Source organism: Nerophis ophidion, linkage group LG05 (assembly GCF_033978795.1).
Source record: "Nerophis ophidion isolate RoL-2023_Sa linkage group LG05, RoL_Noph_v1.0, whole genome shotgun sequence".
Lineage (NCBI taxonomy): Eukaryota > Metazoa > Chordata > Actinopteri > Syngnathiformes > Syngnathidae > Nerophis > Nerophis ophidion.
In genome coordinates this window covers 13,983,930-14,004,608 of record NC_084615.1, presented here as the reverse complement: position 1 = coordinate 14,004,608, position 20,679 = coordinate 13,983,930, and the positions used below count along the sequence as shown (strand labels likewise).

General features: G+C 41.5%; 1 protein-coding gene across 1 annotated transcript in view; it reads right to left on the bottom strand.

The window, feature by feature from the left end:
- Positions 1 to 6,453: 6,453 nt before the first annotated feature.
- slc43a1a (solute carrier family 43 member 1a) overlaps positions 6,454 to 20,679 on the bottom strand; it is a 97,541-nt gene continuing 83,315 nt past the window's right edge. Inside the window, exons 9-15 of the mRNA XM_061900086.1 lie at positions 18,598 to 18,744; positions 18,479 to 18,514; positions 18,274 to 18,409; positions 17,962 to 18,091; positions 17,813 to 17,886; positions 15,034 to 15,157; positions 6,454 to 7,784 (exon numbers count right to left, since the gene is read on the bottom strand). Of these exons, the coding sequence (XP_061756070.1) occupies positions 7,587 to 7,784; positions 15,034 to 15,157; positions 17,813 to 17,886; positions 17,962 to 18,091; positions 18,274 to 18,409; positions 18,479 to 18,514; positions 18,598 to 18,744 (845 nt within the window). The 3' untranslated portion in view covers positions 6,454 to 7,586. The remainder of the gene's footprint in view (positions 7,785 to 15,033; positions 15,158 to 17,812; positions 17,887 to 17,961; positions 18,092 to 18,273; positions 18,410 to 18,478; positions 18,515 to 18,597; positions 18,745 to 20,679) is intronic.

Genomic DNA, 20,679 nt, shown 5'->3' with positions numbered 1-20,679 from the left:
GCAAAAAACACTGAGAAAGTTGAGGAATGCTCATCAAAGACTTATTTGGAACATCCCACAGGTGTGCAGGCTAATTGGGAACAGGTGGGTGCCATGATTGGGTATAAAAGCAGCTTCCATGAAATGCTCACTCGTTCACAAACAAAGATGGGGCGAAGGTCACCACTTGGTCAACAAATGCATGAGCAAATTGTTGAACAGTTTAAGAACAACATTTCTCAATCAACTATTGGAAGGAATTTAGGGATTTCACCATCAATGGTCTGTAATATCATCAAAAGGTTCAGAGAATCTGGAGAAATCACTGCACGTAAGCCATGATATTACAGACCTTCGATCCCTCAGTCAATCAATCAATCAATGTTCATTTATATAGCCTTAAATCACACGTGTCTCAAAGGGCTGCACAAGCCACAACGACATCCACGGATCAGCGCCCACATAAGGGCAAAGAAGAACTCACAACCCAGTGGGACGTCGATGAGAAACCTTGGAGAGGACCCCTGGGGAGACCGAAAGCAATGGACGTCAAGTTTAGCTCGGTTAGTAGAGTGGCCGTGCCAGCAATTTGAGGGTTGCAGGTTCGATTCCCGCTTCAGCCATCCTAGTCACTGCCGTTGTGTCCTTGGGCAAGACACTTTACCCACCTGCTCCCAGTGCCACCCACACTGGTTTGAATGTAACTTAGATATTGAGTTTCACTATGTAAAGCGCTTTGAGTGACTAGAGAAAAAGCCCTATATAAATAAGAAAGAAGAAGAAGTAGTAGGTCTGACATAATATTGTGAAAGTCCAGTCCATAGTGGCTCCAACATAATAGTGAGAGTTCAGTCCATAGTGGGCCAGCAGGAGACCATCCCAAGCGGGGACGGGTCAACAGCGCAGAGATGTCTCCAACCAATGCACAGGCGAGTGGTCCATCCCGACTCTGGACAGCCAACACTTCATCCATGGCCACCTGCGCCCCCAGTACTACATCATAAAGCAACATCAGTGTGTAAAGGATATCACCACATTAACTCAGGAACACTTCAGAAAACCACTGTTAGTAAGTACAGTTGGTCGCCTCATCTGTAAGTGCAAGTCAAAACTCTACTATCCAAAGCCATTTATCAACAACATCCAGAAATGCTGCCAGTTCGCTGGGCCCGAGCTCCTCTAAGATGGACTGATGCAAATTGGAAAAGTGTTTTGTGGTCTGACGAGTCCACATTTCAAATTGTTTTTGGAAACTGTGGACGTTGTTTTCCTCTGGACCAAAGAGAAAAATAACCATCCGGATTGTTTTAGGTGCAAAGTGTAAAAGGCAGCATCTGTGATGGTATGGGGGTGTATTAGTGGCCAAGGCATGGGGAAATTACACATCTGTGAAGGCACCATTTCCTGCTGGCTCCGCTGTGAACCGGACTCTCGCTGTTGTGTTGGATCCGCTTTGGACTGGACTTTCGCGGCTGTGTTGGATCCATTATGGATTGAACTTTCTCAGTATCATGTTAGACCCGCTCGACATCCATTGCTTTCGGCCTCTCCAAGGTTCTCATAGTCATAATTTTCACCGACATCCCACTGGGTGTGAGTTTTCCTTGCCCTTATGTGGGCCTATCGAGGATGTCGTAGTGGTTTGTGTTGTGGTTTGTGCAGCCCTTTGAGACACTAGTGATTTAGGGCTATATAAGTAAACATTGATTAATGCTGAAAGGTACATACAGCTTTTAGAGCAACATATGTTGCCATCCAAGCAACGTTATCATGGACGCCCCTGCTTATTTCAGCAAGACAATGCCAATCCACATGTTACAACAGCATGATTTCATAGTAAAAGAGTGTGGGTACTAGACTGGCCTGCCTGTAGTCCAGACCTGTCTCCCATTGAAAATGTGTGGTGCAATATGAAGGCTAAAATACCACAACACAGATTGTTGAACAACTTAAGCTGTACATCAAGCAATAATAGTGTTGTTAAAAGGAAAGGCCATGTAACACAGTGGTGAAAATGCCCCCGTGACAACTTTTTTGCAACGTGTTGCTGCCATCAAATTCTAAGTTTCATTATTTGCATACAAAATTAAGTTTCTCAGTTTGATAATTAAATATCTTGTCTTTACAGTCTATTCCAGGGGTAGAACCAATGACTCCAGAGCCAGATGTAGCTCTTTTGATGACTACATATGGCTCTCAGATAATTAGATTTATATAGCGCTTTTCTCTAGTGACTCAAAGCGCTTTACAAAGTGACACCCAATATCTAAGTTACATTTAAACCAGTGTGGGTGGCACTGGGGGCAGGTGTGTAAAGTGTCTTGCCCAAGGGCACAACGGCAGTGACTAGGATGGCGGAAGCAGGAATTGAACCTGGAACCCTCAGGTTGCTAGCACGGCCACTCTACCAACCGAGCTATGCCGAGTAACCGTGTAATACTCTTCCATATCAGTAGGTGGCAGTCGGTAGCTAATTGCTTTGTAGATGTTGGAAACAGCGGCAGGCAGAGTTCAGGTAAAAAGGTGTCTAATGCTTAAACCAGGGGTAGGGAACCTATGGCTCTAGAGCCAGATGACTGCATCTGGCTCTCTGACAAATCTTAGCTGACATTGCTTAACACGATAAGTAATGAATAATTCCGCTGGTAATCACAGTTTCAAAAATAACGTTCAAATTATAAAACGATCTCATGCAATTTAATCCAACCATCCGTTTTCTACCGCACCTGTTCAAGATGTCGCATTAATGGTAAGAAGTGTTATATGTATTATTGGTTAGCTTTTATAATAACAATGTTGTTTAAAAGAATAAGAGACTTATTATACTCTACAAATGTTGGTCATACTTAAAAATGCACGAATTTAGTTGTATTCAGTGTTGAAAAATGTTATATGGCTCTTACGGAAATACATTGTGAAATATTTGACTTTCATGGCTCTCTCAGCCAAAAAGGTTCCCGAGCCCTGGTCTATTCAATTGAATATAAGTTGAAAAGGATTTGCTAATCTTTTTATTTTTTATTTACGAATTACACAACGTGACAACTTCATTGATTTTGTATATTTAATTTTAAAAAAAAGTATAATTATTGATTTATATGATCCAGCTTCTTGTGTTATTTCCAGCTAAAGGATACAAACATAAAACGAACTTCCAACTCCAAGTTTGGCTATAATATGAGTCACATGTGTGCTTGCTTGTAAAAATAACACTTTGCTATGGATTTTTGTTTGGGAGTTTTGGAGACGTTGTAAATAAATAAAACAAACTCACACAAAAAGTCTTCTTACATACATGTATTTATTTATAAAATGCGCAAGCTGCATAAAATGATTTTAGCAGAGAAAAGACAAGCATAAAATAGTAATAATGGTATTAATGATTACTTGGAGAGATGAGCGTGAGCAGTGACGACTAATAGAGCCAAGGACGATGTCAGGGGGGTGATTTAATGTAATGTGCAAAATTGCATTAGTTAGGATGAATCTTACATTTAACAATCTGGATTTGTTGGGAAAAAAAACTGCAGGAATGATCAATCAAAACCACTATGAGCACACTTAGTGTGTTACTGCTTCGTGTTGTACGCTTTTTCACAAGCAAGTCTTGCAGCGACCAACACTTTCCGGGTGTTTGTGGAATAATCCAGCTTTGTTCCTCAAGTCCGTGTTGCCACGTTAGGGAAAGTTTACTGTAGAGACAGTTTGAAACAGAACACACTCCTATAAATCAGGAAATGATAGCATCACATCTAAAAGGCTTCCAGTAATAAACACGACACTGAAATGCAAAAATCATTGCATAATTTGCAGCTGTGTTACAATACAGCCCATCTTATAATAAAATGGAGCACAGCCGACTATCTCATGGTAATAATACACTGCAACATACTGTACACACACAAAACGGGTAAAGCAAGCAGTATGTCACCCAATACAAGGCTCATGCCAACATTATTTACACCCGCGGTGCCCAAACTTTGCCCGTAAATGACAACTGGGCCACGGGCAAATCGCGGCAATTTTTCCGTGTACAGCAGCACCATAATGGAGGATTTTAGCCTCGATGATTGCGTGAGCTTGAAAGAGGTCCGTATAAATATGTATTCAATCGAGGAAGCCTCCCTTAGGCCAGTGGTTCTCAAATGGCGATACTTGAAGGTATGCCAATGGGTACGTGAGATTTTTTTAGAATATAAAACAATTAAAAAATCATTTTATAAATACAGTGGGGCAAAAAAGTATTTAGTCAGCCAGCGATTGTGCAAGTTCTCCCACTTAAAATGAGGACAGAGGTCTGTAATTTTCATCATAGGTACACTTCAACTGTGAGAGACAGAATGTGGAAAAAAAATCTAGGAATTTTAAAGAATTTATTTGTAAATTATGCTGGAAAATAAGTATTTGGTCAAGCATTCAAAGCTCTCACTGATGGAAGGAGGTTTTGGCTCCAAATCTCACGATACATGGCCCCATTCGTTCTTTCCTTAACACGGATCAATCGTCCTGTCCCCTTAGCAGAAACACAGCCCCAAAGCATGATGTTTCCACCCCCATGCTTCACAGTAGTTATGGTGTTCTTGGGATGCAACTCAGTATTCTTCTTCCTCCAAACACCACAAGTTGAGTTTATACCAAAAAGTTCTATTTTGGTTTCATCTGACCACATGACACTCTCCCAATCCTCTGCTGTATCGTCCATGTATCCATTTTGGTATAAACTCAACTCGTCGTGTTTGGAGGAAGAAGAATACTGAATTGCATCCCAAGAACATCATACCTACTGTGAAGCATGGGGGTGGAAACATCATGCTTTGGGGCTGTTTTTTCTGCTAAGGGGACAGGACGATTGATCCGTGTTAAGGAAAGAATGAATGGGGCCATGTATCGTGAGAATTGGAGCCAAAACCTCCTTCCATCAGTAAGAGCTTTGAATGGTTGACCAAATACTTATTTTCCACCATAATTTACAAATATATTCTTTAAAATTCCTACAATGTGAATTCCTGGAATTTTTTTGTCACATTCTGTCTCTCACAGTTGAAGTGTACCTATGATGAAAATTACAGACCTCTGTCCTCATTTTAAGTGGGAGAACTTGCACAATCGCTGGCTGACTAAATACTTTTTTGCCCCACTGTATATTTATTGAATAATACTTCAACAAAATATGAATGTAAGTTCATAAGCTTTGAAAAGAAATACAACAATGCAATATTCAGTGTTGACAGCTAGACTTTTTTGTGGACATGTTCCATAAATATTGATGTTAAAGATTTCTTTTTTTGTCAAGAAATGTAGAGAATTAAGTTGATAAATCCAGATGGATCTCTATTACAATCCCCAAAGAGGGCACTTTAAGTTGATGATTACTTCTATGTGTAGAAATCTTTATTAGGGACCGATGTCCCTTTGGAACAGAGGGCTCTATTGAATTTCTGCGGTTGTATTATTATTATTCTTTATTTTTATTCCGCCGCCTCTTTGAGCTGTAATTTGATCCCCTTAACATGCTTCAAAACCCACCAAATTTGACACACACACACATCAGGACTGGCGGAAATTGCGATCTAATCAAAAACAAACAAATCCCAAAATTCAAAATTGCGCTCTAGCGCCCCCTAGGAAGAAAACACGGGCAAAACTGTAACTTCCAGTAGGAACGTCGTAGAAACATTAAACAAAAACCACTACGTTGGTCTCAGTTAGACCTATATTTCATACACTCATACCTCCAAGCTAAAATCAACCGGAAGTTTGCAATTCCCCCTTCAATACAAAAGTTGGCAAAAAAAAAAAATCGCTTTTTTTCAAACATTATTTCCTCTGAGGCCGTTTGTCGTTTCGGCTTCAAAAAAGCACAGAAGAGAGATTGAACCCTTCTGATTAAAAGTTAAAGAGTTTTAATTACTACCCCGCTTTGGATTTTATGAGCCCACAAACAACCATTGCGCTGCTGCTGTTGTCACAAAATGGCGGCTTTCTGCTCAGACAAAACTGTAGGACTGTCATATACACATGAAACAAAAACCTCAAAGTAGGTCTCACTGAGACCTATATTTTATACACTGACCGCCCCCAACTAAAATCAACAGGAAGTTTGCCATTCCTACTTCAATACAACAACTGCATTACATTCACCATGCATTAGTCTCAAGGCGTCCTTATAAAATGCCCAAGCCACTTTACAACTGTTATTACTATGAGACTGATGTATAACACATGTGTATACAACTTTTTCTCTGTGTAATAATCCATTCATCCATTGTCTACCGCTTATCTGGGCTTGTGTCGCGGGGGCAGCAGTCAAATCGGTCACGTCCATCGCTGCTTGCAGTTTTAATTTATCACTTTTTTATTTTTCAACAACTTTTTTGTTATTTTTTTCCAAATACTTTAAGCAAGACCACTACAAATGAGCAATATTTTGCACTGTTATACAATTTCATAAAACAGAAACTGATGACATAGTGCTGTATTTTACTTCTTTATCTTTTTTTCAACCAAAAATGCTTTGCTCTGATTAGGGGGTACTTGAATTAAAAAAATGTTCACACTGAAAAAAGGATGAGAGCCACTGGCTTAGGCGGGCAAAACGAAATGGAATTTGGCCCGCGGTCCCCACTTTGTGCACCTTTTAGGTTTACTTACACACGTTTTTGGCAGGTTTCTTAAATGAGAATCAACAAAAACAAAACTTTCAAAGCAATCATTTTGGCACACTACTGAACATTTGCTGGTAGTTCCCTTTTACTGCAGCTAAAGTATCAAAAATACACTTTAAATACATAGTTTATACACTAGTTCATCTCTGTGCATAAAGCAGTACAAAGTGTTTCAAACAACACACACTTCTAATTTTGTATCAGTCATATTCTTCCTCATCAAATTTGCTATACATGTTAAAAAATAGTAATGCCAGGGGTTTGTACGTACAAGAAAGAAATGATGCGTCGATTACATTTTGCGGTGTGGGACTCAACATTTTACACTGTAAATAAAAAAAAAAGAAGGCTGCGGTAGATGGCTGCAGAGAGACAGTACAAAGAATGAAATGGAGGAGGTAGATATGGTGTCTCGACAACCAGCCTTTCCGTATGAAACACCTTCAACTCTTTTTATCATGTTGTCTGGACATTTCTGATTTGATTAATAATACACTAAAAACTTCATCACACTCTTCACACAATACTGAAAACAGAACGTTTCTCCGATTGTCCGAGCTGTTCTTTGGTGCTAGCGATGATTTGTTCTCGAAAACTCCGTTCGGGGTTTCAAGCAAGCCGTAGTGTCTTCGTGTCTTTTTGCGTCGGCTTGTTGAGTAAATCCTATGTATGGCTTTGGATCGCACTCATTTGGCTCTGTGACAAAAAAACCCCCAAAATAAATAAACAGCGGCGCTCACACAGTTTGTCCACATCACACCACAGCATGAACACAAACACTCTCAGTGGATGCAAAGCAAGGAGGCGGATGGGGGCGGTGTGGTTCCTATTGGTATGATTTACAATGACCCCCCCCAAAAAAACAACACTGGATATATCGCCGCTTATTATAAAGGCACATACAAAAATAAAATCCTATAATTCCTCGATATCCAGGGGTTTTCAAGCCTCCACAGCCGGCTGCCCGTTGCTGTGGGGCTTGAAGCCGTTTGCCTCCGTGTGGTTGAGGGCTTGCATCTCCTGGCCGGCGGCCCTGGCGTCTCGGGCCTTCTTCTCTCCGATCAAGGCTCTGCGGTGGTAGAAGAGGTAACCAGGCAACAGGAAGCCAGCCAGAGAGAGGATCAGCAGGCCCACGTTGATCTGATTAGAAGAAAAGTTGCAAAGTTACAGGAAACATTTGCCTTAATTCATAACAACTACAGGTGTCCGATAATGGTTTTTTTTTGCCGATATTCCGACATTGTCCAACTCTTAATTACCGATTCCAATATCAACCGGTACCGATAAATACAGCATACTTGCCAACCCTCCCGAATTTCAGTGCCTCTCCTGAAAATCTCCCCGGACAACCAGAAGTTGATGAGAAGATTAGAGCAAAAAAATATATATATATATAATTCCAGAATGAAGGAGCTGTTTGGCTTTGGGGTGCTCCTGTGGAAGAACTTTTTTAATTAAACGTGAAAAACCCCTCTTTGGAAAACTAATGCATAATTGAACACAACAAAAATATTGAAAAGACAAAAATACTTATTAGTGGTCTTCTAAGTGTGTTAAACCAGTGGTCCCCAACCACCAGGCCGTGGCCCGATTGGTACCGGGCCGCAGAAGAATTTTTAATGATTTTTTATTAAAAAAAAAAAATAAAAAAAATTGATATATATATATATATATATATATTTTTTTTTAAATCAACATAAAAAACACAATATACACTTACAATTAGTGCACCAACCACAAAAACCATCTTGGTATCCAAGATGGTGGCGCCCGGAAGGGCTGCGACCTCGAGGAGCTCCTGCTAAATATGGAACATTTGGCAGAAATACCGGACAATTCTACAAACTTTATGGCTGGCTCACATCGTGGTCACTCCGTGATCACGTACGACTGCCAGACACTTCTGGATGTGGACATATCGGGCCGTTTTGGACTGATAGACGCGTGCGTGCTAAACGTGCTAACTAGCATGGGAATACTTCGACGGCTACATCCAGCGGCCTGTGAAGCAGGGGAGTATAGTAGCAGCGGGGGCCGTCTACGGAGCAGACGCCAGCGGTGTGATCGGAAACGCGGATGCCGAGCGGGGCTAAAAAAAAAGCAGAAGGCTAATCCCCACAGAACACCACTTCCCTCCATCCTGAAGCCGGATTTAAATGGAAGATGCGAAACTACTGGTCTGGGTAAGGAGTCAGTTAAATTAGAACAAGTTTTTTCTGCTTTGAGTGTTTCAGAGTTGGACATGTGTTCTACTGAGGTGGCTAACTATGATGCGTGCAGTTTATCAAAGCAACAAACAAACAATCGGAAAATTCCCGTCGTATCAATTCCTAGATATGGTCGTAATTATACTAAATGCACTGGGCATAATAAACACAACATTATTAATATTGCTACTAAGGATAATTTGATCAAAAATTCCCTAAAACAGCCCACTACCTATAATATAGGTTTTTTAAACATAAGATCATTGTCTCCCAAAACGTTGTTAATGATATCATCAGAGACAACAATCTTAACGTCATCGGTCTCAGCGAAACCTGGCTTAAACCAAACGACTTTTTTGCGCTAAATGAGGCATGTCCTCCTAACTTTACACATGCGCATATTGCCCGTCCTCTTAAAAGGGGTGGGGGGGTCGCACTAAAATACAACGAAAACTTTAACCTTAGTCCTAACATAAATAATAAATATAAATCGTTTGAGGTGCTTACTATGAGGTCTGTCACACCACTGCCTCTACACCTGGCTGTTATCTACCGCCCCCCAGGGCCCTATTCGTACTTTATCAATGAATTCTCAGAGTTCGTTGCTGATCTAGTGACACACGCCGATAATATAATCATAATGGGGGACTTTAATATCCATATGAATACCCCATCGGACCCACCGTGGGTAGCGCTACAGACTATAATTGATAGCTGTGGTCTCACACAAATAATAAATGAACCCACGCATCGCAACGGTAATACGATAGACCTAGTGCTTGTAAGGGGTATCACCGTTTCCAAAGTTACGATACTCCCGTATACTTAAGTATTGTCCGATCATTACCTTAAAAAATTCGAGGTTCAGACTCATGTTCGGCAAACTAATAATAATAATAACTGCTATAGCAGCCGCAACATTAATACGGCCACAACGACAACTCTGGCTGACCTACTGCCCTCGGTAATGGCACCATTCCCAAAGTATGTGGGCTCTATTGATAACTTCACGAACAACTTTAACGACGCCCTGCGCGAAACCATTGATAACATAGCACCGCTAAAGTTAAAAAAGGCTCCAAAAAAGCGTACCCCGTGGTTTACAGAAGAAACTAGAGCTCAGAAATTATTATGTAGAAAGCTGGAACGCAAATGGCGCACGACTAAACTTGAGGTGCGCCATCAAGCATGGAGTGATGGTTTAATAACTTATAAACGCATGCTTACCTTAGCTAAAGCTAAATATTACTCAAATCTCATCCACCGTAATAAAAACGATCCTAAATTTTTGTTTAGTACGGTAGCATCGCTAACCCAACAAGGGACTCCTTCCAGTAGCTCCACCCACTCAGCTGATGACTTTATGCAATTCTTTAGTAAGAAAATTTAAGTCATTAGAAAGGACATTAAAGACAATGCGTCCCAGCTACAACTGGGTTCTATTAACACTGACACGATTGTATATACGGCGGATACTGCCCTCCAAAATAGTTTCTCTCGTTTTGAGGAAATAACATTATAGGAATTGTTACAACGTGTAAATGGAATAAAACAAACAACATGTTTACTTGACCCACTTCCTGGGAAACTGATCAAGGAGCTCTTTGTATTATTAGGTCCATCAGTGCTAAATATTATAAACTTATCACTTTCCTCGGGCACTGTTCCCCTAGCATTCAAAAAAGTGGTTATTCATCCTCTTCTTACAAGACCTAACCTCGATCCTGACCTCATGGTAAACTACCGACCGGTGTCTCACCTTCCCTTTATTTCAAAAATCCTCGAAAAAATTGTTGCGGAGCAGTTAAATGAACACTTAGCGTCTACCGATCTATGTGAAACCTTTCAATCCGGTTTCAGGGTAAATCACTCCACGGAGACAGCCATCGCAAAAATGACTAATGATCTATTGCTAACGATGGATTCTGATGCGTCATCTATGTTGCTGCTCCTCGATCTTTGCGCTGCTTTCGATACCGTCGATCATAATATTTTATTAGAACGTATCAAAACACGAATTGGTATGTCAGACTTAGCCCTGTCTTGGTTTAACTCTTATGTTACTGATAGGGTGCAGTGCGTCTCCCATAACAATGTGACCTCGGACTACGTTAAGGTAACGTGTGGAGTTCCCCAGGGTTCGGTCCTTGGCCCTGCACTCTTCAGCATCTACATGCTGCCGCTAGGTGACATCATACGCAAATACGGTGTTAGCTTTCACTGTTATGCTGATGACACCCAACTCTACATGCCCCTAAAGCTGACCAACACGCCGGATAGTAGTCAGCTGGAGGCGTGTCTTAATGAAATTAAACAATGGATGTCCGCTAACTTCTTGCAACTCAACGCCAAAAAAACGGAAATGCTGATTATCGGTCCTGCTAGACACCGACCTCTATTTAATAATACAACTTTTACATTTGACAACCAAACAATTAAACAAGGCGACTTGGTAAAGAATCTGGGTGTTATCTTTGACCCAACTCTCTCCTTTGAGTCACACATTAAAAGCGTTACTAAAACGGCCTTCTTTCATCTCCGTAATATCGCTAAAATTCGGTCCATGCGTTTGTTACGTCTCGTCTCGTTTACTGTAACGTATTATTTTCGGGTCTCCCCATGTCCAGCATTAAAAGATTACAGTTGGTACAAAATGCGGCTGCTAGACTTTTGACAAGAACAAGAAAGTTTGATCACATTACGCCTGTACTGGCTCACCTGCACTGGCTTCCTGTGCACTTAAGATGTGACTTTAAGGTTTTACTACTTACGTATAAAATACTACACGGTCTAGCTCCATCCTATCTTGCCGATTGTATTGTACCATATGTCCCGGGAAGAAATCTGCGTTCAAAGGACTCCGGCTTATTAGTGATTCCCAAAGCCCAAAAAAAGTCTGCGGGCTATAGAGCGTTTTCATTTCGGGCTCCAGTACTCTGGAATGCCCTCCCGGTAAAAGTTCGAGATGCCACCTCAGTAGAAGCATTTAAGTCTCACCTTAAAACTCATTTGTATACTCTAGCCTTTAAATAGACTCCCTTTTTAGACCAGTTGATCTGCCGTTTCTTTTCTTTTTCTCCTATGTCCCACTCTCCCTTGTGGAGGGGGTCCGGTCCGATCCGGTGGCCATGTACTGCTTGCCTGTGTATCGGCTGATCCGCCTCCGCTTGGGATGTTTTCCTGCTGGCTCCGCTGTGAACGGGACTCTCGCTGCTGTGTTGGATCCGCTTTGGACTGGACTCTTGCAACTGTGTTGGATCCATTGTGGATTGAACTTTCACAGTATCATGTTAGACCCGCTCGACATCCATTGCTTTCCTCCTCTCCAAGGTTCTCATAGTCATCATTGTCACCGACGTCCCGCTGGGTGTGAGTTTTCCTTGCCCTTATGTGGGCCTACCGAGGATGTTGTAGTGGTTTGTGCAGCCCTTTGAGACACTAGTGATTTAGGGCTATATAAGTAAACATTGATTGATTAAAAATAGAACAAGGACATTCTGAAATTGTACAAATCATAATGTTGGTTTTTTTTATTTAATCTTTATTTTTCGTTATTTATACTTTCTGAATATATGATGTGATAATGTTCATCAGTCCACTCAGTGGTGTTTATTTTCAATCTATCAAGATAATAAAGTAACATCAAATTACAGGATGTTATTTATGTAGTTTGCTATTTTTTCTTGACTGCTGCATTAACATTGTTTTTTTTTTTCATATGTAGCATCATCTACAACAGGTGTCGCCAACCTTTACCACTCAAAGAGCCATTTTGACCCGTGCGTCGGTTGAGGTGGGCGGGGTTTGGTGGTTGCGGGGGTGTATAATGTAGCCCGGAAGAGTTAGGGAAACAAGGGATTCTGGGTATTTATTCTGTTGTGTTTATGTTGTGTTACAGTGCGGATGTTCTCCCGAAATGTGTTTGTCATTCTTATTTGGTGTGGGTTCACAGTGTGGCGCAAAATAGTAAGAGCTTTAAAGTTGTTTATATCACAACCATCAGTGTAACCTGTATGGCTGTTGACCAAGTATGCCTTGCAGTTGATGATGTGTGCTAGCAGGGGTCGCGTGCTACATGTGACCGCAGATAGCATGGCGTGAAGGCGGGCGCGACGATATGTTTTAGAGAACGTTAAAAGCATTGTTACCACGACACACCCTCAAAATAGTTGGGTGAAAAACAGACAATTTTAGCCCAGGGATATTTCTGGGAAAGGCACTGAAATCCTGACAATCTCCTGGAAAAATCTTGAGGGTCACATCAGAGTGATTAAAGAGCTGCATGCGGCTCCGACCCCTGATCTACAAGGTTACACAGAATTGCTATTGTGACATCTAGTGGACACATTTAGAACAGCCGTTTCTTTCATTCAAAAATTTCGGCTCATTTTTGTATTTAGCAAACTCATCCCACGGGCCGGCTTCACGGTGGAAGATGGGTTAGTGCGTCTGCCTCACAATACGAAGGTCCTGCAGTCCTGGGTTCAAATCCAGGCTCGGGATCTTTCTGTGTGGAGTTTGCATGTCCTCCCCGTGAATGCGTGGGTTCCCTCCGGGTACTCCGGCTTCCTCCCACTTCCAAAGACATGCACCTGGGGATAGGTTGATTGGCAACACTAAATTGGCCCCAGTGTGTGAATGTTGTCTGTCTATCTGTGTTGGCCCTGCGATGAGGTGGCGACTTGTCCAGGGTGTACCCCGCCTTCCGCCCGATTGTAGCTGAGATAGGCGCCAGCGCCCCCAAAAGGGAATAAGCGGTAGAAATGGATGGATGGATGGATCCCGCGGGCCGGATAAAACTTGTTGGCGGGCCTGATCCGGCCAGCGGGCCGCCGTACGTTTGACACCCTTGGCCTTTTGCCAGAGGTGGGTTACTAACGCGCTACATTTACTCCGTTACATCTACTTGAGTAACTTTTGGGATAAATTGTACTTCTAAGAGTAGTTTTTATGCAACATACTTTTACTTTTACTTGAGTATATTTATAGAGATCGAGGGCGAGTTCTTGGTTTCTTATGTGGGTTTATTGTTAGGCAGTTTCATTAACGTCCTCCCAGCGCGGTAACAACACACAACAACAGCAGTCACGTTTTCGTCTACCGTAAAGCAGTTCGTCTGCCGTAAACAGCAATGTTGTGACACTCTCAAACAGGACAATACTGCCATCTACTGTACATGCATATGTGACAACAACATCTACTGCAGGGGTCACCAACCCCTGCTGTAGATGGGGTTGGTCGCTACTGTTACTCCGTTCCATTTATCTACTTTCAGCTTGTTACTCGCTACTTTTTTTTTATCGATCTGTTAATGTTTGTTTTAGTTTGTCAGACAGACCTTCAATGTAGGATATGCATGCCTGCGTTTCACCAATCACATGCAGTCACTGGTGACGTTGGACCAATCAAACAGAGCCAGGCGGTCACATGACCCGACTTAAACAAGTTGAAAAATGTATTGGGGTGTTACCATTTAGTGGTCAATTGTACGGAATATGTACTGTACTGGGCAATCTACTAATAAAAGTTTCAATCAATCAATCAAAAGTGTAAAGGTAAAAATACACTTTTTATTTCAACCGTACTTCCCGTCAAAAGCCTAAAGACTGATCGCACAGTTCCTGTCTTCACAATAAAAGTGCCGCTCCATCGCGCCTGCGCTAACAAAATAAGAGTCTCCGAAAGCCAGCGAAAACAAGCTAGCAAGCTACGGAGTTTGCTGCCAGTGTATTTCTTGTAAAGTGTATAAAAACGAATATAGAAGCTGGACAAATAAAATGCCAAAAACCAACGACTTTCATGTGGTATTAGACAGAAAAGAGGAACTTTTTTTCTCCTCCGTTTGAAAACGTGGACGTTATCAGCAATACTGTCTGATTTCAATCAATGCAAGTCATCAGAATCAGGTAATACACCAACTTATATTCTTGTCTTCATAAATCTCTAAAGTAACAGTACTCTTACTTGAGTACAATTTCTGGCTACTCTACCCACCTCTGCTTATTGCTTATGGGGTTGCGGGGGACGCTCCTAAACATGTGCTGAGCAAATGATTCCAAAGGCCTAAAAAGCAATTGTAAGCTGGGATAGGCTCCAGCACGAAAGGGACTAGCGGTAGAGATTGGATGAAAATGTATTAAGCATTGGGAATTATTATTATTGGTTGGAAAGCGTGTCCTCACCAAGTAGGGGTTTCCTTTAAGAGGGCCGACCATGGCGATGAAGAGAGGCTGCTGCAGCAGGGCGACCACCGCACTAATCATGGACTGGAGGCCCGTCAGTGTGCCAAAGTGGTTGGATGGGTATCTGTGTGGGCACAGGGACTGGAGGTTTATCATCGGCTGACAGGGACACATGGAAATCCACATCACAAATTCTGTCTGATCCGAAGCATGTCATCCAAGAACCTAGAACACATTTAGCCTGCCACGTCGTTAAACCTGGCCCGCGAAAGCCTGGAAATAATTTCCATTAAAAAAGCACTTCATCTTTCTTCATAAAAATATTCGTGCTTTAAATTTTGATTAAAAAAAAATGACATCTATTGCAGGAACTTCGTATTGTGAGGCAGACGCACTAACGTTCAAATCCAGGCTCGGAATCTTCCTGTGTGGAGTTTGCATGTTCTCCCCGTGAATGCGTGGGTTCCCTCCGGGTACTCCGGCTTCCTCCCACTTCCAAAGACATGCACCTGGGGATAGGTTGATTGGCAACACTAAATTGGCCCTAGTGTGGGAATGTGAGTGTGAATGTTGTCTGTCTATCTGTGTTGGCCCTGTGATGAGGTGGCGACTTGTCCAGGGTGTACCCCGCCTTCCGCCCGATTGTAGCTGAGATAGGCGCCAGCGCCCCCCGCGACCCCAAAAAGGGAATAAGCGGTAGAAAATGGATGGATGGACATGTATTGCATAAAAGTGCCTGTCTTTTAAACTTGGGAACTATCAGAGCATGCAGAAACATACCCTATTTTTCGGATTATAAGTCGCTCTGGAGTATAGGTCCTACCGGCCGAAAATGCATAATAAAGAACGAAAAAAACATATATAAATGTTGCCCCGAGTCAAAATAATTGCCCAGGCCTGTGCTAGATCCACTATGGACTGGACTATCACTATTATGTTAGATCCACTATGGACTGGACTCTCACACTATTATGCTAGATCCACTATGGACTGGACTATCACACTATTACGCTAGATCCACTATGGACTGGACTCTCACACTATTATGTTAGATCCACTATGGACTGGACTCTCTCTATTATGTTAGATCCACTATGGACTGGACTCTCACAATATTATGTTAGAACCATTATGGACTAGACTCTCGCTATTATGTTAGCTCCACTATGGACTGGACTCTCAATATTATGTTAGATCCACTATGGACTGGACTATCACACTATTATGTTAGATCCACTATGGACTGGACTCTCACACTATTATGTTAGATCCACTATGGACTGGACTCTCACGATTATTTTAGATCCACTATGGACTGGACTCTCACACTATTATGTTAGATCCACTATGGACTGGACTCTCCATATTATGTTAGATCCACTATGGACTGGACTTTCACACTATTATGCTAGATCACACCTGGGTAATTTAAGGCCAGGGGGCTACATACGGCCCGTTGAGCTTTTCAACCTGGCCCACCGGACATTCCCAAATAATATTTTTAGATCTTTAAGATGGAAAGTGTACTGTATTTTTCGGGTTATAAGTCGGACCTGCCGAAAATGCATAATAAAGAAGGAAAAAAACATATATAAATCGCACTGGAGTACAAGTCGCATTTTTGGGGGACATTTATTTGATAAAATCCAACACCAAGAATAGACATTTGAAAGGCAATTTAAAATAAATAAAGAATAGTGAACAACAGGCTGAATAAGTGTAGGTTATATGAGGCATAAATAACCAACTCCTATGTTAACCTAACATATTATGGTAAGAGTCATTCAAATAACTATAACATAGAACATGCTATACCTTTACCAAACTATCTGTCACTCCTAATCCATAAATCCCATGAAATCTTATACGTCTAGTCTCTTAAGTGCATGAGCTAAATAATATTATTTGATATTTTACGGTAATGTGTTAATAATTTCACAGATAAGTCGCTCCTGAGTATAAGTCACACCCCCGGCCAAACTATGAAAAAACTGCGTCTTATAGTCTGAAAAATACAGTATGCAGTTTTGTAAAAAATGTAACATTAAAAACTGAAATATTTACAGTATTTAAAGAAAAAACTTTGTGTAATGTTTTGTTTTAAGCAAAAGTGTTTTATTCATTTCAAAATCTCACCTTTTTCTTCATTTTTACAGGTTTTTACCACTGTAATAATTAATAATAGTGCGCTTTTTCACCTATAGGAAAAAGATGACACTAAGTTTGGTCTTTAAATATGTCTTTTTTTTAGAATTTTCTTTTGCAACATAAAAATATACAGTACAGGCCAAAACTCATTCAATGTGTTTTCCATATTTTCATAACTATTGACATTGTAGATTGTCACATCAAAACTATAAATGAACACATGTGGAGTTATGTACTTCACAAAAAAAGGTGAAATAACTGAAAACATGTTTTGTATTCTAGTTTCTTCAAAATAGCCACCTTCTCCTCTGATTACTTTTTCGCACACTCTTGGCATTCTCTCCACGAGCTTCGAGAGGTAGTCACCTGAAATGGTTTTTCACTTCACAGGTGTGCTAATTGAGAGAATGCCAAGAGTGTGCAAATCAGTAATCTGAGCAAAGAGTGGCTATTTTGAAGAAACTAGAATGTAAAAATGTGGAAGGTAGAGCGCACCAAAATCTGGAGAAGAAGAAAAAAATAGATGAATTTTGGTGTAGAAAAGCCTATGTGTGAATGTTTGGAGCATTCACATAATTTAGACTTTAAGAACAGCCCTTTAATGAAACCAGTTTGACTCTAAAATACTCACACGGCAGCATAAAGTCCTCCGCAGCAGGAGTGGATGAAGCCTCGGACCATTGTGTGAAGGATGAAGGTCAGGATCTAGCAGAGGAGAGAATGGGCTTAGCTCCTCCCACATGCACACCTGAGCGTGATTGACTGAGGCGACTGCTCCACCTGTAGCGGCATGTTGTCTACGAGGGAGCAACAGCCAAAAGCGATGAGGAGCACGTTGGTGAGGATGAAGGCCCTCATGGCGTTGGTCACCTTCTGGATCTTCCGGTCACGCGCGGGACCGCCAGGCTGGCTGATGAGGTCCCCACAAGGACGGAAAGAGTCGAGGTCCCCACAAAGACGAAAGGAGTCGAGGTCCCCACAAGGACGAAAGGAGTCGAGGTCCCCACAAAGACGGAAGGAGTCGAGGTCCCCACAAGGACGGAAGGACGTCAGACTCCTTGCATGTGTGTTTACCCCCAAATATCCCCCTACCTCTTTTCCACGCCTGAAGGGAAGGCTTTCTCCTCCTCACAGTCCTTCATCTTCCAGTCCATGATGTAACCGATGAGAGGACACGTCACCAAGCACAGCAGCTGCAGGGTGCCGAAGATGGACGAGTAGAAGCTCACTGGAAAAAACAAACCGATAGGAAAGGTCAATAAAATGAAGAATCCACTTCACAGAAATGCCTGCTGACCTTTCTCCGCGCTCTCAACCACCAACTCTTCAGAAACTAAAAGGGGAATAAAAAGAGTACTTTGTTGGAAAAGAGGAGACTTTTTTTGGGGGAGTGTGAGAGAGTGGGGAGACGCTCACGGTGCTCCTGGCCGTGCGTCACCATGAACTCCAGCATCTTGTTCATGGCGCCCATGAAGAAGATGATCCTCAGCTGGGACATGCTCATGGTCATCAGACTCCACAAGAAGATGGGGGAGAAGACGGACCGGCGGAAGGGGACGGCGTCTTGGGAGAAGATGATACCGGTAAGTTATTCATTATCGACTTACCATCAAACGTAGCAAGAGACGAACACGGTTCTGGTCCTTTGGACGATATTGCGTCTGCAATTGGGTAAGAATTGATTGATTGATTCTTTTATTCGTAGATTGCACAGTACAGTACATATTCTGTACAATTGACCACTAAATGGTAACACCCCAATAAGTTTTTTAACTTGTTTAAGTCGGAGTCCACGTTTATCAATTCATGGTAAGAAGAAGCTACTTAACCAGAGCAGACCTGGGTAAATTAAGGCCAGGGGGTCGCATGTGGACACAGTGTGTAGACAGAAAAGGGAGAATGGATGCATTTTGGTCTAAAAATTAAAGATAAAGGTGAAATTGTAACACTGAAACAGTGTTTTAGCTAATTCTAAATCACTAATCCTCGCCTCCATGGCGACAAAGTAAATTTCTTCCAAGTACACATTGGAGGTATTGGAGTATCACTGGAGGTAGACAAATAGCTAAACATGGTTCACTACACATTGTCGGAAGATACAATAGCTCACCGGCATCACAATGTAAACAAACACCATGGGTGGATCTACACCTGACATCCACTGTAATGATACCAAGTACATCCATCCATCCATCCATTTTCTACCGCTTATTCCCTTTCGGGGTCGCGGGGGGCGCTGGCGCCTATCTCAGCTACAATCGGGCGGAAGGCAGGGTACACCCTGGACAAGTCGCCAACTCATCGCAGGGCCACCAAGTACATCAATATTTCTTATCATCACAAAAAATGTTTTCCCTTTTTTAAAATTCATATTATGTTTTTAAACTCAGTAAATACGTCCCTGGACACATGAGGACTTTGAATATGACCAATGTATGATCCTGTAACTACTTGGTATCGGATCGATACCTAAATGTTTGGTATCATCCAAAATGAATGTAAAGTATCAAAGAAGAGAAGAATAAGTGATTATTACATTTCAACAGAAGTGTAGATAGAACACGATGTCCCATAATATCGGCCGATAAATGCTTTAAAAATGTAATCGGTTTCAAAATTATTGGTATCGTTTTTTGTTTTTTTTAAAAAGTAAAATTTATGACTTTTTAAAACGCCGCTGTGTGAGAAGTACAAAGCGCCAATAAACCTTAAAGGCACTTTGGCCCAATCACATAATATCTACGGCTTTTCACACACACAATTGAATGCCATGCATACTTGCTCAACAGCCATACAGGTCACACTGACGGTGGCCGTATAAACAACTTTAACACTGCTACAAATATGCGCCACACTGTGAACCCACACCAAACAAGAATGACAAACACATTTCGTAACAGAACAAATACCCAGAACCCCTTGCAGCACTAACTCTTCCAGGACGCTACAATATACACCCCCCCACCATCTCAACCTCCTCATTACCTCTCAGGGAGAGCATGTCTCAAATTCCAAGCTGCTGTTTCGAGGCATGTTGATAAAATAATGCACTTTGTGACTTCAATAATAAATATGGCAGTGCCATGTTGGCATTTTTTTCCATAACTTGAGTTGATTTATTTTGTAAAACCTTAATACATTGTTTAATGCATCCAGCGGGACATAACAACATAATTAGCATAACAATGTGTTCATTCTACGACCGTATATATCGGTATCGGTTGATATCGGTAATTAAGAGTTGGACAATATTAGAATATCGACGAAAAAGCCATTATCGGACATCTGTAATTGAAACAGAAAATAAACAGATATTAACAGTAAATGAACAGGTAGAATAATAATCCATTTTTACAGTTTGTCCCTCATAATGAGTACAAAATAATAGGTGTATAAATGACACAATATGTTACTGCATAGACTAATTAGGAGTCTTTGTTTGTTTACTTACTACTAAAAGACAAGTTGTCTAGTATGTTCAACATTTTAATTAAGGAC